We start from the raw sequence: 18,838 nt of genomic DNA, 5'->3' as shown, positions 1-18,838 counted from the left end.
GTGTGCTTAAAAAGCAAATTTTTAAGGTGATTCAACTCTCTGTTCTGAAAATATTATTAATGTACTTACTGTATTCTGTTTCAGACAAAATCCGGAAACAACCTTTGAAGTGTATGTTGAAGTCACCTATCCAGGGGCAAGCAGCACTGGAACAGGTACTATTTTGCATTTGATTTCTGTTTTATTTTTTTTTAACTGCAAATGCTTTGAGAGTTTATGTAATATAGTACTATGAGGCAAACACTAAAATGTTTTCTGAGGTCTAACATAAGCAGAAGCACTCCATACAGTTTAATCTGTCTCTCTAAATTGAGCCCTTTAAGAGGTTAAAACAGAAACCAAAAAATGATTGATTTGAATGTTGCCTTTGATTCAATCCACTATCTTGGCCAAGTCATTTAACTACTTGGCCTCAGTTTGTCTCAAACTAGAATAATGTTAACTACCCAAGAATATTTTGAAGTTATACTACAGGGCAGCATCAGTGTGTAAATGTCATGTTCTGTCTTGACATTTTTACCTGCTGTTATAAGTAACACTTAAGGATTTAGACCTTCTGGATGGTATTTTTCCACAAGACAACTTCTTCTCCCTCATGTTTATACATCTGCCATATCTACTCTCTTCCTTTTTCCCAAACTTTCTTTCAAGGAGGTAGTTATACCTAGAAATTAGATTATAAAAGTAGCTTATGGACTGATTACTACTTGAAATTAGCTATTTGAAAGATACCACAAATTTCCTAAAGAAACTAGCTTCCATTGACCAGTTTCTAGCTAACACCATATTAGCTACCGTGGATGTTATGTCTCTGTATGATAGCATCCCCCATGAGAATGAGTTACAAACCATAAAGAACATTTATCCCTGACAAGGGCACTGCTTCTGTTTGCATTACACTCTCCTGTTTTGTCCTCAAACACAACTATTTCAGATTTGGGGACTCTGTATACGTGCAAATGAACAGCACTGTCATTCGCACACAGGGCCCCTGACTCTGTCAGTATATTTATGACAGACCTTGAGATGCCTTGTCATCCCACTGGTATGCTTAAGGTACATTGATGACAATGGGATGCATGTGAAGGAATTTCTAGAGAAATTCCACCAGGACTTCCAGCCCTCCATCAAACTGACACTGGAATACTTCTCCCAGCAAATTTATTTCTTGGACACCCCTGTGAACATTTGCAGTGGCTATATCACCACCACACTATGTTGGAAACCAGCTGACTGCTACAGCTACCTCCACACCAATAGCTCTTGTCGTAAACTCACCCTTATATTCGTCTACAGCAGAGGTTCCCAATCTTTTTTTACTGTGACCCGGCGGGAGCAGGATGGGGTGCACGGAGCCAGCTGCCTCCCTCCCGGGGCTCCCCTGCTACCTGGCTTTAATCCCAGAATTTTAGCTGTGACCCTGGAAGCCGCTCACCTGGGCAGATAGACAGGGCTTCGAGTGGGGAGCTCGTGGCATGACCCCGTAGCCAACCCACCATGGCCCAGTACTGGGCTGCGGCCTGGTGGTTGGGAACCCCTGGTCTACAGCCAAGCTCTACATTACAGCTGTATCTGCTCTGATTCCATTGACCAGGAAGCATACTTTAGGATCTGGAGCAGGGATTCCGATAACTACAATACAATCCGAAAACTGTAGGAAACTGAACAGATTCAGACCCCACTCCAACTTGCCAGACTACCAAGCCTGAGACAAAGGCAACAGAGTACCTTCAGTTGTCATCTACAGCATCCAGCTTGAGCATCTCAGATGCCTTGTTAATGACCTCCAGCCCCTCCTGGAAAATGATGACAGTCTCAAGGTAGCCTTAAGGGACAAACTTTCCTGGCTAACAAGCAGCCCCCAACATCAAACGGCATCACTCCACTAACAGAGCATCTAACTCCTATTCTCACCAAGGCACCAGACCTTGCTCCAGACCCAGATGCCAACTGTGCCTTCATCAGCAGAGACATCGCCACTAGACCAACTAATATGGATTATAACATCTGAGCTCTATTTACCTGCACATCTACCAATGTCACGTATGCCATCACCTGATTACAGTGTTTCTCTGCCCTGTCTGTTCACTGAAGACAGCAATCCCTACCTGTAAGAATGAATGAATACTGATGTGACATCAATGCCAGAAGGACACAAGCCTGTGGCAGAACCTCCCTGGACATTGTATTGTTGACCTCAGAGTGGCTGTTTTTAGATGACAAAACTTTATAAACAAACTTATACAGGAAATTGCAGAACAACAAATCATCCACAGGCTGGATTGTGATAAATACAGTCTAAACCAAGACTGTGGACTCTGAAGTTGTCCCATTACCTGGAATAGCTTTTATAAATCCCTCAGTGGGTTAACTACTTTGTTTTTCTCTCTCCTACCCACCTTGCCTCTCTCAGCAGTGCTCCCTTTTCTTCAGCTAGGTCCCTACCCTTTGTATTCTAATCACTGCTTTCTGTTTAACAGCTCTGCTTCCTGCTGTCCCTTCACAGCATCTGATAAAGTAAGCCCTCTGCTTAGGAAAGCTATTGCATACATCTCTGACTTAGTTAATCTATAAAGGGGAGGATCTATCCTGCCTTTCTCTTGATTATTACTTGTCATTATCAAAAGTTAAACTCCAAATAGTCCAGGCAACTTTTTCAAAACAATATTTTTTGAACATATTATTCATAAAACTGTTTTGAGAAAATCCTGCAATCACCCACTGATGTAAACGTTGCACGATCTTCAGTTAACTTTTTGCTTTGGGGGGCTAATGGAACAGGCAGGGAAAACAAAGGTTGACATTCCTAATCTTGGAATTAGTTAATGACATTGTTTTAAGAGGTCACTTTCTTGAATGCTGCTCTACAAGTGATGTGAAGAGTGATTTGAAAATTAGGCAACTCTGATCAGCATTCCCAAAAATTACATCTCTTCAATCTGTGTAGAACATACAAACATATAGCCAGCCTGAGCAGATTAGGCTGTTGGTGGGTGAGATTTTTTTTTTAAAGCCTAGCAACAAGTTGCCAGTCATCCTCAGTTATCACCAGTGGTGCTGTTCACTACAGTCATTGGAAAGCAGATAATTGTATTTTCCCCCCCAACCCTTTCCTGCTATGGTTTTTATCCATCCGGCCTGTCCAAAAAAGTTATAAGCTGAACAGAGTTGCTCTGTCCTACTACCATATAAGCTACTGCTGCCACCATTTGAGGTAATTGCAAGGAGGCCATTTAATTACTAGTCCTTGTTTCTGCACATCTGACCTGATTTCCAATGCCAGAAATTTTTAAACAAATTTAACCATAAACATTACATTGTACAGTTCTAGTGTCTGGGTATAATCTTCTCTTTGAAGTTTGTTTGCATCCCCCTAGAGGGATTAATTCCCTGCTGTGGGAAGGTGGGTTAAAAAGCACTGAAACTACTTTACAGGTTTTTAATTGGAGGATTTAGTATACATTTTGTTCTATAAACTAAATGATTCTGTAGGCGTTTCATTCTCGGTTGTGTTTTTTCTTCTATAGCGATATGTTTGTACCAGCAAAATCTTCAGAAATCTTCAAGTAATTTTTTGGTTCTTCAGAAGTTTTAAAAATACTTCTGAATGTGGTGCAGACCTGATGCTTGGTATAAAAAATATGTTTTTATGTGATTCATATTGGTGTGTAGTAAAGTATGCCTGAATTATCCTTAAAAGAAAAGCTTAGGAGAGAAAAGTGTCTACAAAAAATTTCCAACAAAATTCTTCTTTTGGGTGCTTATTCTTATATACGTTTAATCCATAATTTCTTATGATGCTCTTAAGCTACAAGACAAAGAAATGCCAATGTTTGTTTGTCACAGCAAAGACTGGCAGAAGGCAAACCACACAGCTGCTATAAGAAAATCAAACCACAGCAAATGGGTATAAAGAAACTTGCTACATGTGTAAACAGTCCCCCCTCCCCCTCCCATGCTAAAATCAGCTGATTTGAGGACAAACTTATTTTTGTTCTGTATGATATGTTTATGTTCATGTATAATAAAGGTCTCGACCATTCATTTGTAATGCACTTAATTTTTTATATCAGTTTCATATCTGTGTGCATGTGCTTTTTCTGGGGTGGTGTTTCATTTTCTTAAGTCCATAAAATGCTAAAAGCCACTGATACTAGATCGTCTCTGCTTGTGCTGTGATGTAAACTGCCTCTATCTTGATGAGGGTAGTAATCAAAAAGTTTTTGTGTGGCAAGAGACACCTTGCTATGCAAGCTGTCAAATGCATTTTAAAATAAACTTTAAAATAAGCTTTATTTAATAAAGCTTTTAATTACAGTTGGTATTTCTGAGGTCACTGCTAGCAGTATCATCCTGCCAAAGTGTGACGGGTTTGATTTGTTACCAAGGATTGCTGCTTATACACTAAGTTGCATCTCCATTACTTTATTACTTACCTTGTGTTAAGCATCTTTTGTAACTTGGAATCCAACAAATGTTTAGCTGAAATAGTAACTTTCCCACGCTGATAAAAGCATGGCGATTCATAGCTTAGTGTGCACTAAGCTTCCTCTTATCAACTTGGCATACAGTGATGAAATTGCCAGTTTGACATCAAGAATATATTTGATAGAAATGTATTTTTTTTAAATTCACTGAAACAAGGAAGATGAATGTAGTCTCTGAATAAAGGCAGTATGTGATATGGCAGGGTGTAAACTTATATCACGTTAGCAATGCCATGCTAACTTCTTTTCTGGACATTTGAGGCCGGATCCTGTTTCACATACAGTATTAGGTGTCTTAAGTGTGGTCCTATTCTATCCAATCTGAGTTGCTGAAAAAACATTAATGCAAAAAGTGGGTTGGTTCTCTTCCTCCTACTTTCTGGAATGATTTCAAGTCTAAGATGGACAAAGGTAGTAGTCCTTAGTAGTTTTTCAGGATCTTGGGCAGGAGGTAGTAGGATTTACTTAGATGCTTTAGTGGAGGGGTGGCTAGCTTGCGGCATTTGTGTGCTACAAGTGCCACTTCTGATGGACCCAGAAGTGGACCAGAAGTGCTTCTGGTCCACTTCTGGGTTTGCTGCCGAGTGTGCTGGGGACCCTCCCCCGCGCTCCTGTGAGACGCTCCATCCGCCCCAGCATTGCAGCATTCATGAGCTGCCTGGTACCTTGAGGTATGTAGAAAAAACATTTAAAGCTGTGTCTGTGTCCTAATAGTCACATCTTTCCGAATCTCCGAATCGATTTGGAGGGTTCTGATTCGATTCGGAGAGATTAAAGGGTCTCCTGATTCGATTTGGATTCGGAGATTCAGCCACCGAATCAGGCCGAATCTCTGCCAAATGGAATCAGGGACTGAAGTTTCTCACAGCCCTACTACTTATTAGACAGCTAGGAAAAATTCTGTAGTCCACCCACGTTCTTGAAAAACTGTAATTGCAAAAGGTGGGAGGGTTCTTGATCTTTTTATGTGCTTAAGTCTTAAGGCAAAGACAAAGGTCTGTTACAAACATAAATGCCTTTTTTGGGGCTGGGTGGAATAGGATCACACTTAGATGCCTTATAGGTGGAATATGATCTGGCCCAGCTAAGAATGTCCACATAGAACATGTGTGGCATAGCTAAAATACAGTGAGGGCACAAGCTCTCTTACTGTACACCGTGTAAACAAGCCTTAATGGCATGTGAGACTTCCAGAAACGTAGCAAAAACATTGCAAGAAAAGGGTAAAAACTATGAAAGTGCTTATTGTGAAAACTGCTTTAGTAAAATGTTTACTTTACTAATCTTAGTCTAACACGTTGTGTACTTTGTTTTTCTTTACAGGGGTCTTTTCAATAAATCATCTTCCTCATTTCAGTTTCTTCACTGTTTTTGTCCAGTGTATATTGTCAGCTAGATGTATTATTTAAATAAAGTGCTCAATTCAGCATAGCCTGTGAAACTGCTTCCGGTGCTTTGATAATAAATGCATTCCTGCTTTTAATGATCCAGTCTTTGTTTTGGATGTACATTTTTTGTGTTCAAGGAAGTTTGAACATTCTTAATGTCTGACATGCCTAAAAATTTTGTCATACTGTTAATTGCCTTCTATTTTGTTGCTTCGATATTGATTTAAACATACTTGGCATTTTGTTTTCCCTGGTACATCAAAGTGCACTGCTATATTTTTTTGGAGGAATGAGTAAATAGAGTTTAATTGTAATCTGGATCACACAATTTGACTGACTTTTTATGGACACTTGAACAGTTCCTACAACTGTATGAAATACATAAAGGAGAAAACCTTTTCCTCTAAAGCAAAGCTTTGACATATTAAAAACAAACAAACAAAACCCCTCAAATTAGTGTTAATTTCTTTAACCTCCATTATTTTCACACAAAGTAATCCTAGAGTTTAATCACTTACTTACTTACTTTTTCTTTTACTTTGCTTAAGTTTGACTTCGTAGGGTTTGATTAGTTAGAAACTACCCAGATAGCACAAACTTCTTTTCTATGTTTCAATGTCTGTAGTATTTATTCTGGAGTAGCTAATTCTGGTTGTTTCATGTACTAATCATGAACAGAACTTAGAAAAGATACTACTGTTTTAGTCCTGGAATTTATTAATATCATCTGCTGTAAAAAAAACAAAACAAAAAACTATAATGGTTTCAGCTTGGATGACTGTGAATAGAAAAACATTCACTATGTACTTTCCTTGATACAGTTTTGCTAAATTTGGGGTTGTATGGAAGAGAATATGTTCACTTTTACACCATTGAGTAAACAAACGCTGCGACTCATTTCAGCTGCGTACCCAAGTTCTGCTGAGAGGTGAAAATCATCTTTCTATGCCAAAATATTCTCACTTCAGAGTCAGTGACTTGGATCACCACATTCTGCAAGGTGCTTTAGCAGCCTGGGGGGCAAGATGAGAAAATACCATGATTACAATGAAGTAGCAAAACCAAGCATCATTGTGGCCATTCGGGGTGGGCGAAGTGCCATTAGGGGTGTGCCAATTTGGCCCGATTCGGGGGACACGTATTCGATTAGCTGATTTGATTCATCGTCCCGATACAGATTTGGCCGAATTGAAGATTTGATTCTGATTCAAAGAATCAGTGATTTGGTCATAGATGTAGCTTTGTTTTTTTCTACATACCTTGAGGTATCAGGAGTGGCTCGTGGACTCTGAGATGGTGGGGCAGATGAAGTGTCCCATGGGAGTGTGGGGAGATCCCCCACATGCTTGGTAGTGAACTGGAAGTACTTTTGGTCCACTTCTGGGTCCACTGCCCAGTGCGCAGGGGGCCCCCCTGTGCCCTCCTCCCCTGGGTCAGCAATTGGCTGTGGGGGGACCCTAGGGGACCCCCCCCCCGACCCAGGAGGCACCAGTTGCTGAGCCAGAGGGTTGCGGAGGGGGGGGCCCTGCTGGCTCAGTGGCAGACCCCCTCCCCCACCCATCCACCCCAAGCATGTGTAAAAGTGCCCTTAGAAACTGTTCTCATGTTCAGTTAATTAAGGTGTTGCTTTTTAGAATTGTATGCGGACTTTTATATCTAATTTTGTTTCAGCATCCACCCCTATTATTCTTTTTGAACTAGGGAATCTCTGGACTTCAAACTTTATTTAAAACTTGACTTATGCAATTTAACAGAGTGGGGTTCTACTTTTTAGCTCTATCACCTAGCACTTCTCTCAAATTGTTACCACATGCTGATAAAAATGCTGCCATCTTCTCAGTAGTTGTCTCAAGCAGCAAAATAGAATAGGGAGAATAGAATCAGCAGCTTTGTTGGCAAGGATGCTGTAGAGAAGAGATCTATTGGAGATGTTAATATTTCCTGTTTCTGACAGATGTCAAAGGGCCTCTACCAAGCGTGTGCTGCTTTGGGGCTTGACCTGAGGAGGTAACACTTTCTCTTACTAAAATAACACAGTAAGGGTTTTGATGCATATAGAAGACTGAAAGGGAGAGTTCCCCTAGTTAACTAACAAACCGCATTTTAAGTAACTATTTATCTCCAGAAATGCAGAGGTGATTTTACTACTGTTCATGGTATTGTGATTAAGTATTGTAACTGTACCTCTCACTTGATTGAGTCAAAAGTCTTCATGGGAAGTAGAGATCCAGCCAAATGCACTAGGCAAATGGGAACTCCCATGACAGGTTGTGAAGATGGATCCCTTGAATTCAAAAGCTTGTCTAAGTCTCTTCCAACTGTGCAGTTTGTCTGATAAAATATATTACCTACAAAATTCTTGTTTCTTGCACAGTTCCTGAACCTTCATAGCTACAACTCACTCCAACACTTGTGATTAACGTTTTCAGAATAACCAGATGGAAGACTTGGAGGCTGTTTAAGGCCATGTTACAGACATTTATTTTCTCTTGGGAGAGTTGCTGCTCTCCTAGTAGAAACCACAAATGTACAGATGTTCAGGACTTTTCTTCCAGAGCAACCTGCTCCTGGAGAAAAATAACCCAGGAACAACCAGGGTTAAATGCTTCCTGGGAGAGTTTCTCCTGGGAGAGTGAACTTCTGTACTTGTACTAAGTGTCTAAGTTTAAGTCAGATGTCACAAGGTATATGGTACTCTCAGCTTTTTGATTGGTTTTTATATCCTGCATTACCACATGGCCTACAGAAGGATAGTTTTTTTAGCTTTGAGTTGGAAGTTGTAGTTGTAATGTCTTTCTTGCTTTGCCTCATGCTCACATTCAGTGGAAAGCTACCTGCCTCCCTAAAGAAAAAAATTATTCAAGAAAGTTGAGGTACTGCCAGGAAGACTACCTTTTTGTGTTAGATTGACTGTTTAGAGGCCAAAGAATTGTGAACAGGTGTTACTTCTGAAAGTTAAATTGGGTAACCCAAGTAATGGTAATAAACTGATGGAGAATAGGTTTAGGTTAGAGATCAGAAGACAATATTTTACAGTTAGGGTGACCAAAATCTAGAACCAACTTCCCAGGGAAGTGGTCCTCGCCCCTACCTTGGGCAAATTCAAGAGGAGGTTGGACGATCACCTGTCTGGGGTCTTGTGAGCCCAGCATTCATTCCTGCCTGTGGCAGGGGGTCAGGCTAGATGACCTGATCAGGTCCCTCCTGACCCTAGCTACTATGAAACTAAGTAAACATTGCTATTGTAAGATAACCAGAAATCCATTGGATACAAGACCTATGTTGGGTTGCAAGTAGATTGTTGCATGGTTTCAGTTTAGATTGTTCTGTTGTGCATGATGAAATGTGTGTTACTAAGAAGTGGATTCTCACTCTGGATTCCTTTTTTTCTATTTAAAAAGGATTGTTCTAGATTTAGGATCATAGGTGCATCTGCTGTCCACTATTTGTATCATCCTTGGGCTATGTCTGAAGACCATTTGAAGTCACCATGCATAAACAGAACATTCAAAATGAAACAAATTTTATATCCCAATGTTTTTCACAGATCTTGACAAATATGCAAGCCTTTGGGAAAGGGGTGTTCTTTTCCATCATACATGACTTTACATAGCTAGTGCTTAGCAAATAATAAAGAAGCAAAAAAAGGGTGCATGTTAGCATACTGTTTTTTTAATTTAACCTGAAAACTAACCCTCTTAGGGGGGGAAAATACTTAAGAGAATGTATTGAAATATGGTTGGGTCATTCTCTAACCAATATATATCTTAATCTTCCAAATTAAAATGTATCTGCTTTCATTTTAACTTGTTCTTTTATGCTGAGATGGCAATATCGCTCTGGCACATGATTTGTTGTTGTTGTTACTTATTAGAATTCCCATCTGCAGCAGATGAATAAGGAACAAATAGATTCCCTTGTTAAATACAATTGAGACATGATTTAATTGACTTCATTTCCTGCATTTCACTTGAAGTAAATACAAGGAGGAAATGCATTGTGTACAATTGATGAAATCTTACCACTGCTTTGGAGGGTAAAGATGCTGTTACAGCTTCTTGTAATAGTCATAATGGTACCTGCACACTCATTGGGTTGAGTGCAGAAAAGGACTAGAATAATAATAATTCTGAGTAAACTTTGAAGCTCACTGAGCTCAATTTCCAAAGATAAAGAGCAATATATGGGTACTCTAAGAACTTGCATTATACCCAGTTCCACTATTGTGTGATGGCACTAAGCGTGGCATCCCTCTGTTCACTTGACCTACTTAAATGATATTAAGCAATTAATTGCATTGAGACTAAAAAGTGTTCATATTCAGTTTTGTATTTTTGAACCTCTGATCCAAGATATTAAATTCTCAAGTTCCTGAATACATAATATAGTTCGGTATAAAATTGCACATGCGCATACATATTTGATTAGCATAATCTGTGGATAATAAAAGAAAATTGTGCCACTACACTAGGTTAAAAGGCCGAATCAGACCGATTGCTTGCACAATCTCTTTTTTCCCCCCAGTATTTAAGTATTTCTGTTTTGTTTTCTTAAAGATAGCTTCTTCATGTCATACACCAGAAATAAGCTATTACAGAAATTCAGGGATCTTTGGAGGACCTATGCCAAAGAACCCCTCTTGTTAGAGGGGGAAGTGAAGAGAATTTAAGTACAACTCTTATACCATTAGTATAGAAAAAGTACATTTGTTAGTCTAAAGTAACTGATCAAAATAGCCTCTAAAGTGTGAACATTTGAAAGTAAAAGCTCACAAAAGTAAGGTTTTTTTTTTCCCCTGTGTAGGAGGATGTAGCGTGCTTTTGTATAGGGTTTTTTGTGTTCTTGCCAAAGCAGACATTACAAAAGTATGTTGAATCCTTAGCTTTGCCATGCAGTGTGCCAAAAGGCCTTTCTCTCCAAGGACCTTATCTTTTATCTTTTTGTGAGTGTAGCATAAATTCTTGCTGTGTGTTCAAGGAAAAAGCTAAAATGGTTTAGTACAACTAAAGCATTTCTTTCATTTTTTTTTTAAGCTATGGTAAGTTAGAAACCTAAATGTGATAGCATGGACAAAGTGATAAGTGCGCTAGAGTTTTTTAACAAATGTTCTCTGGATTAGTAAAGGAAATGTAGTTTATACTACTTCTTTTATGACAGAATTTAAAAGGTCTTGCTGTAAGCCTCACCATGTGTTTCTTTCTTTTCTCCAAAACATACCACTAAGTTGAAAGGGAGATGAATCTTAGAGGGAAACTATTAACTCTGAGGGAGTTTATCATTGTTTGAGAGAAAGGACAGCATTTGCATTTGAATTGACTCTGAGTGTAGCATGTACCCCTAATCTTGTTCCTACTAGAAGCTGGTGAGTAGTTTAAGTACTTCCTACTTTACTTTTTATGTTCTGGCCTTGTGTAGTAATATCTCTATTTTCTCAGTAGATCACAAATGTTATAACTTAAAGTAATCAAAGTCGTTTGCTCAACTGGGAAATGTCATAATGTACTCAGGCCTTAAATGTACTTTGCAGTTGCCATTGTATTTCCATGGTAGGACTTCTACAGGTACAAGGAAAGTAGTAGCAGTCTTCAGTCTGCAAAATGGACACACCAGGAACTTGCTACAGAACACAGGATGGTGTTATAATTTCCTGTGATATACTGGAATTTTAGGGTGCACAGCAATGCCATGCCAAACCATAAGAAACATTTTGTCAAAGAGGAAATAATTATTTCGGCAGCAGCAAGGATAAGTGGTAAAAGTGTTGATAATGCATGTATCTATAAACTATTTATGTTCATGTTTCAGAATTACTTGAAGTGATAAATCACATTTTAGTGTCCAAAGGTCCATCACTGTTACGTACTGTACCAGATGTATGTTTGATTACTATGCTTAAGTAACAAAGTACAAAGTGCTGTTCTTACATTAGTTAAAATAACAGCAGCGTTACATTCAGCTCAAATCCAGGTGTCCAAGTTTCTGTACCCAGTTTTTACTGATGTTAAATCCAAGTGCATAACTTCTTAGAACTGAACTCTAGAAGATTAGGCACATCTAAGTAGAGAATTAGCATCTGCAAACGACTCGCCTAAATTCATATCTTTACTTTTCCTTGTTAATGTTTTATGAAGTAGGCTTGTTGCCTATGAAAACTTTTGCCTATCTGAACCCATTAGTCTCTAAGGCAGGGATGGGCAATTATTTTTGCCCATGGGCCACATAGACAGTTCTGGGGAGCTGTTGCAGGCCAGTCAGCACCCCTCTCTGCCCCCCCTCGCAACATCCTGGAGCCCACGCACCACCGCCAATAGTGCACAGCCCCCAACCCACCCTGCCTTTCTAGGTAGCCCAGGTGGCAGCAGCTCCTTCTGGCTGTCACCGCTGCTGGCCCCAGCCCTGCAGTACTGGTGGGGATCTGCATGCACAGCCCCAGCCCTGACACGCCCTGCGCCTGCTCCTGCTCTGGACTCAGCCCAGTGGAGCAGACCAGCCAGAACTCATACACAGAGCACCGACGTGCCCCATGCTTGCTCCAGACTTGCCAGCCCATGCTGGGCAGCAGCAGCAATGGTGTTGGCTGGGCAGAAGCTGCCACTGCTGTCCCACCAGGTGGTGGAGAGGAGCAGAGGGCAGCCTGGGTACAGGCTCCAGGCAGCTGAAACAGGAAGCACCTGGTAGCGGCAAGGGAGAGGGGCCACTTTTCCCACGCACTGAGCAGCAGCTTCTGCCTGGCTGCTGCCACTGCTGTTGCTGCTTGGCGTTGGTAGGCGAGTTTGGAGCCGGTGTGGGGTGGGCCAGGGCTGTGTGCATGGGTTCTGGCTGGTCCAGAGCTGGTCCTCTCTACTGGGCTGAGTCTGGAGTGGGCACAAGGAGGGCCGGGGTCAGGGCTGTGGGCGCGGGTACCCACTGCTACTGGGGCTGAGGCCAACAGCAGGAGCAGCTGGAAGGAGCCGCCACTGCCTGGGTTGCCTAGAAAGGCAGTCCAGCTGCAAAGCCACCCAAGCCCTGCTGCATACCCAGGGGGTGGTGGGATCCACCATGGGATGGGTGACGCCTGGGCCAGGTGGGACCAAGGGACCTGCTGTGGGCCGGAGAAAGTTAGTCTGCGGGCCAGGTGCAGCCCACGGGCCGTATTTTGCCCACCTCTGCTCTAAGGCTCTATCTTGCCCTGCCTTTTGCTTATTTTTTATTGGTCTGTTTGCTCCTTGGGTACTAGCCAAAGGACTATAAATTATTTGTATATTATTATGACAAAGAACATGCCAATGACATTACTTCCTTTTTAACTGACTGGAAACTGAAATCCTCAGAAATGCTCCTGTTAGACAACTGTGTCCTTAATATTGCATTTGCAGTTCGATTCCAGTAAAATTCCTAGATTGGATCTGGAGCTTAAATTAAATGCATGTGCCACTTCTGTGCTGAAAAACCAAACTTTCATTGATGGGTGGCAAGTAGGAGTGGAAATCAGTTGGGATCAAACTTCTTGTAGGCCTTCATGCAAATAGCTGCTTTTGTGAGTGTTTTCTTGCTGCTTATAAATAGGTTTAATAAAAAGCAATGATCAGATGTTCTCCACACAATAGTACAAATATATGGTATTTTCCCCTTTGCAGGTTAGTTGCATGGGAAGGGAACAGTTGTCTGCCTTTTCATATCTTAACTGCTTGTGTCATCTAGAAAAGATTATAGACAGTATTTGATAGCTGGCTGTGCTATGTTACTGCCACTGACTGCGTTTAACCAGGAAGGGAAACTCAATGTAGAAAAAGTCTCACTCACAAGACTTTACAAGAAAAAACCCTTTTGTTGATTTATATTTTTTAAAGGAGCTTGACATCTTCATCAAGTTCACAGTGGGCCTGCTTTGTTTGCTTTCTCTTGAATGCTTGATAAGATTTTTCTTCTATTGTTTTGTGCAGCAAGAACAGAACTTGCCATGGCTGAGGTGGTTTTTTTGTAAATCCACAATATGGTCATTGTCTGGTTCTGAATAATTGTGGCTGCTTTTTGTACAACCAGAACTAAGGCTTTGGCTGTGAACAGATTCCTTCTTAGCGTGAAAAGAGACTAATCCATGTAAATACAGCCCAAAAATAAAGCTTTACAGAAAAAGGGAAAGGCTGCTAAGCAGGAGGGCAGAGGTCAGCAATTTAACCTTTAACCTAACAAATAAGAAGCATGAAAGTTCCCGAATTGGTTTACAAAGGCAAGCTCCTGTGATCTGTCAGTTTTTCTTTTCACGATAGTCGGGTGAGAAAACTGACTGACAGCTAGTGCCATTTTAACTGCAGATTGAAATTAACTGCTAAACTGAAACTTTTTTTTAGGGGAGTGAATTTTTTTTTAATGGTTTAGGACAAGTTATTCACATTCACTGATTCTACAGTGTTTATAGATTTTCTTGAGTTTAAAAGGGAGACTTGGGGGTTTTTATACAGAATTTTTGAGAGTCAGTTTTCACATTGTGCATGATATTTAAGCATTTGATAAAACTAAAACAGTCAGGATTTGATGAAGTACTTGTTGCCATTAACTGCTTGTTAATTTGCCCCTTTAGGATGGCTTTTATTATAATAACTGCAAACAGGTTTTATTTTGAATAGAGTCAAAGGGTTGTGTTGTTAGATAGGAGAAAATAAGATGTAATTTAAGGGTATGATTTTAAACTCCAGTATCATGTTCAGTCACAAAACTTACCAACAGGTTTTTTGTTTGTGCTTATTTAATCACAACAGGTAATCTTGTTAATGAGTGTTAATTTTTGCTTTAAGCTTAATGCATCTGAAGTCAGCTGTTATATCTCACTATAGAGAATTCTGTAACTGGTAAAGAACTTTAATTAGAGAGTCATTCAAATGAAAAAGAAACAATGAACTAATGACTTTAAAGTAGACTCCCTGTAGATTAAGAATAGTGATTATGTTGTCTTGCCTAATGTTGTAAGCAGTGTCCCAGTGATGACTCTTTGCTTTAGTACATCCACAATTTTATTGGTGCTTTCTGTAAATGGCTTTTTGTAGTAACTGGATTTTAGAGGGCTTATGTGCCAGTATACTCTGCTATGGATTTAACTTGGTAGTTTCTTTACAGAGTACTAATTCTAAAAAGCAATTAAAGCAACATTGGCAAAATGTAAAAATGTAAGTTAGATGAATTTCTCTTTTTAATGCTTTTTGTCTTGGTCAGGGGTTGAAGGTAGAGAACTAGGGAATCTAATGAAAAGAGTTTGGGACTGTTGCAGTTGTAAAATGCCCTGGATTGCCTTGTTCTCTTCCCATCCTATCTGACCCTTTTGTCATGACAAAAACAAAAGTAGAAGTGCACTAGTGCTTGAAGCCAAGATTGGTCAAACTTAAAAGAAAGTTAAGGACTCCTGATATTGTGTGATTAAAAATTGCAGATTATCAAGGAAAATATCTATTGAAAGATCCCATGTTTTACATAGGATTTTATGACTGAGGGTAGTATTTGAATGTGCATTCAGTGATGCTCATAAATTGCGTTTTGGTCAAGAACTCCTGTGCTATAGTCCTGTAAGGACTCGGTATCTCTGAATGTACTACCAGTAATCGCACTTGTTCAGGTATAATTCATGGTTCCCAGTCCATGAGGACACTGTTATTTTTTGTATTTTGCCTTTGCTGTTTATCTAAGTTTTGGTAAATGTATCTTACAGAATTCCAAAGAAGGGGCCATCACTTCCTAGCAAGAAGATTCCTAGCCTTTCAGATGGAAGCTAATTTTTTTTTGTGGTTAATTATGATATCTAAGCTTAAAAGTCAAGTCTTTTCAGCATCACCCAGATCTCAGCAGATCTAGTACTTAGGAAGTATACAATTATAATAATTTCTAAAGATGTTTACTGGTTAGTCTAGACTTGGAAAATTTTTAAACCTGTCAGTATGCTTTGGCAGCAAAGAGGGTTATTCCATTCTGGATAAGTGCTTTCTGATGGAAAATGCAGCAGAAGAGGTGCCAGCCCAGAGAAAAGCTCCTTTCATATAATGGACAATGGGGTTCCAAGTTCTCTGCATCTCTTTTTGCCTTTATGAGAAAAATAGAGCAAGATCTAAGTTTCCTTTGATGTGATTCATCTCTTTTGCCCTTAACAGTTGTGGGGATGATGTTTCTAGTTTTAGTGGCAAACTGATGGAGACCATAAATGATGCAGATGGTAGATCAAGTAGTAATTTAGAGTTGTATTAAACCCTTGCAGAAGACTATACATTTTATTTCCTTAAACTACAGAAAATACCACTGCTTCCATCTATAGAAGATGACTGAAGGGAGTAAGATGGAGAATCTTAAGTAGGCAAAACCTGTTTGGAGTTACTCCTCTCTTAAACTATTCAGTAAAGATAGCAGTTTAATACATGTATTGAGGAGTTAAAAATAAACGGACAAAACAGAACTCTTACAGCTTTAATCTGCTTGCATAATTGTATGTTGGCATATATAGTGGGATTTATGTATTTTGATTAAGGGTTGGACTTTTAAAGGTGAAGAGAGTTAGGCACTCGGCACCTATCAAATATTAACTGTGATTCATTGAATCCTTACTTCACTTCCTTTAAAAATTCTCAGACCAAATGACTGCCTACTATTCAATATAGGTAATATAAACAGTACCTTTTTAACTGCTGCTTTATGTGGTAAATAAAATAACCGCCCTTCAAATTAGAAGCCTTATCAGCCCCTTGCACCTCTCTTGCACTATTTGGGATAGTTTAAGATAGGAGTGGCCAACCTGCAGCCCGAGTGCCACAAGTGGCACGGGCAGCCTGTGTGTGTGGTACTCACAAATCAGGGAGGGAACGGGCAGTACAGCACCTGATAGGGCAGAAAGCAAAGGAGATCAGGCAGGAAGCACAGGGAGAGATGTGGAAAGCAGAGGAGATTGAGCAGAGGAAGACAATCAGGGTGGTACTCACGGAGGGTATGGGGCTACTTTTTGGCATGCCTGTCAAAGGGGGTAGCTCTCACTTTTTTAGGAATAGAAAATCCTTTATCTGTGTGGGGGACTGGATTAGATGACCCTTGAGTTCTTTTCAGACTTGAATGCTAGGATTTTTAAGATACTTCTGTGATCCTTGAGACCAAATGGTTTCTTTTGCAAGAGCCTTATTATTAAAGGGCTCCAGTCTGTTCTAGATGATATTGGCAAAATTCCTTTTAATTTCAGGTGGTATAAGATCAAGAATTACTTTATAGAATGTACAGAGAAAAATGGTAGATGAGCGAAGCATGGTGAAGTGAGAATGCAACAGAACTGGATTGACCATTTCATTTAGGATAAGGTGTAATACTACTTGTCACTTTTTTAGGTATTTCCCCTTTATTTATTTATTTGGTTATCTAAAGATAAGTATGCAGTTGTGATGGCAGGAGAGGAACAAGGAAGAAGAGTGAGGGACAGATCAGTCCGGAAGGACACTGGCAGGAGAGAAGAGAGAAAAAAAATCGCTCAGCAGCAAAGATGCTTTGAACCCTATAACTTTCTGTTCAAGGTCTTTTCTTAGAAACTTCTAATGCAGGGGTCCAAGCCATGTCTTCCATTCCTAGCTCTAAATTGCTTCAACATGTTTCAGTTCTACTGGTGTTAAGTAAAAAGGTTATTTTGGAAGGGTTTAGCCTGATGAAGCCATATAGAAAGTGCCGCCTGTAACACCCATAGTGCCCTAAACCATAAAGGTAGCCTTGAGCAGATTGTTTAATGGTAAGGATTTCACTATCTAAAATTAATTCAGATGTTGATGCTAAATTACACTTTCTGCAAAGGGCTGACTCGTAGTACCATATAATATTGTCTATAAATGAAACAATGGAAGCATGTTGGTGATGCATGAGGTTGTGGTTTTAATCTTGTAAAGGTCCCATAAAATGGCATCAGAATAAGGCAGAGGACAAATTAAAACCTACGACACCCAAAGCAGACTCTGCCGGGTGCAATATGGGTGTGATTTGTGATGCCTGGCTTGGAACAAACATTCTATCCTACCACAAATTGAGTAACCAACGAGCCTTGCTAACTAGGTTCCAGAATTGATAGATTTGATTGTTGACCTTTTTCCTTGGTATAGAATATCGCTCTTGCAGGAAAAACGACAGACATTTGTGATCAGGTATTTTAACTCCAATGTAATCTTAATATTTCTGAATTGAACATTACTGGAATCAACATAATAGATTTTAGTCACAGCCATAAAAGTGATGACCCCAAATCAATTGTAAAACTTGCGTTGGCCTATTACATTTTCTTTGTGTCCTGGGGTGGAGACCAAGGGATGCTCTGGTTCATCTTCCTTCGTCAACCACAGCTGGCTGCAGCTTTTATGGAAGTTGACAACATGGCTCTCCAACTGCAAGGGCTGTGATCTTCTTCCACCATTCGTAGCATGTACTGCGTAGATTGAGGAAACAGGCAAAATTGCAGGTTTCTGATTTCCCTGGGGCTCAGCCCAGATCCAGAAATCAGAGTGGACTCATTTGCTGGAGTGGGCCCTAATTCAGTCATGAAGCCAGTTTTTATTGCATGATTGTGGCTCTTGCATTAAGATTGGGGAGATACTGTAACTGTTTTGTGCTTGCCTTTGTTTTTTCTGTGGAAAACATGACCTTAAATTAAATTAAGTGAATGACTAGGTCAGTAATACTTGGTTTGATTTCTGATAATATTTTGTGAATTGCAAATTGACACATTCCTCTTACCCCCCCATGTTTTTCATTAATAACAGAGAACACTTTTAGAAAGTGTTAATTATCCACCTCACTCTATTAAATAGAGTGCTTCTACAAGTTTTCCCATATACAGCATTGTTGTATTAAAAGGAATTAGCCAAAATAAATGTCTATAGTGAGGCATCTAACAGCTGCTTTGTCTAGTACTTATTTCATTATTGCAAAAAAAATCTGCTACGTAAAATTAATATTAAGAAAATTATGTGAATTTCATCAAGTCTC

At 39.8% G+C, this 18,838-nt stretch overlaps 1 protein-coding gene across 6 annotated transcripts in view; it reads left to right on the top strand.

Moving 5' to 3' along the window:
- Positions 1 to 18,838, top strand: part of DENND1A (DENN domain containing 1A) — a 287,266-nt gene that overhangs the window by 14,091 nt on the left and 254,337 nt on the right. For all 6 annotated transcript variants that reach the window (XM_059715740.1, XM_059715737.1, XM_059715734.1 and 3 more), the window contains exon 2: positions 85 to 155. In XM_059715740.1, coding sequence (XP_059571723.1) covers positions 85 to 155 — 71 coding nt within the window. The remainder of the gene's footprint in view (positions 1 to 84; positions 156 to 18,838) is intronic.

This window comes from Alligator mississippiensis, chromosome 12 (genome assembly GCF_030867095.1).
Source record: "Alligator mississippiensis isolate rAllMis1 chromosome 12, rAllMis1, whole genome shotgun sequence".
Taxonomy (NCBI): domain Eukaryota; kingdom Metazoa; phylum Chordata; order Crocodylia; family Alligatoridae; genus Alligator; species Alligator mississippiensis.
The sequence above is the reverse complement of the archived record's forward strand: the minus strand, read 5'-3'. Positions and strand labels throughout refer to the sequence as shown.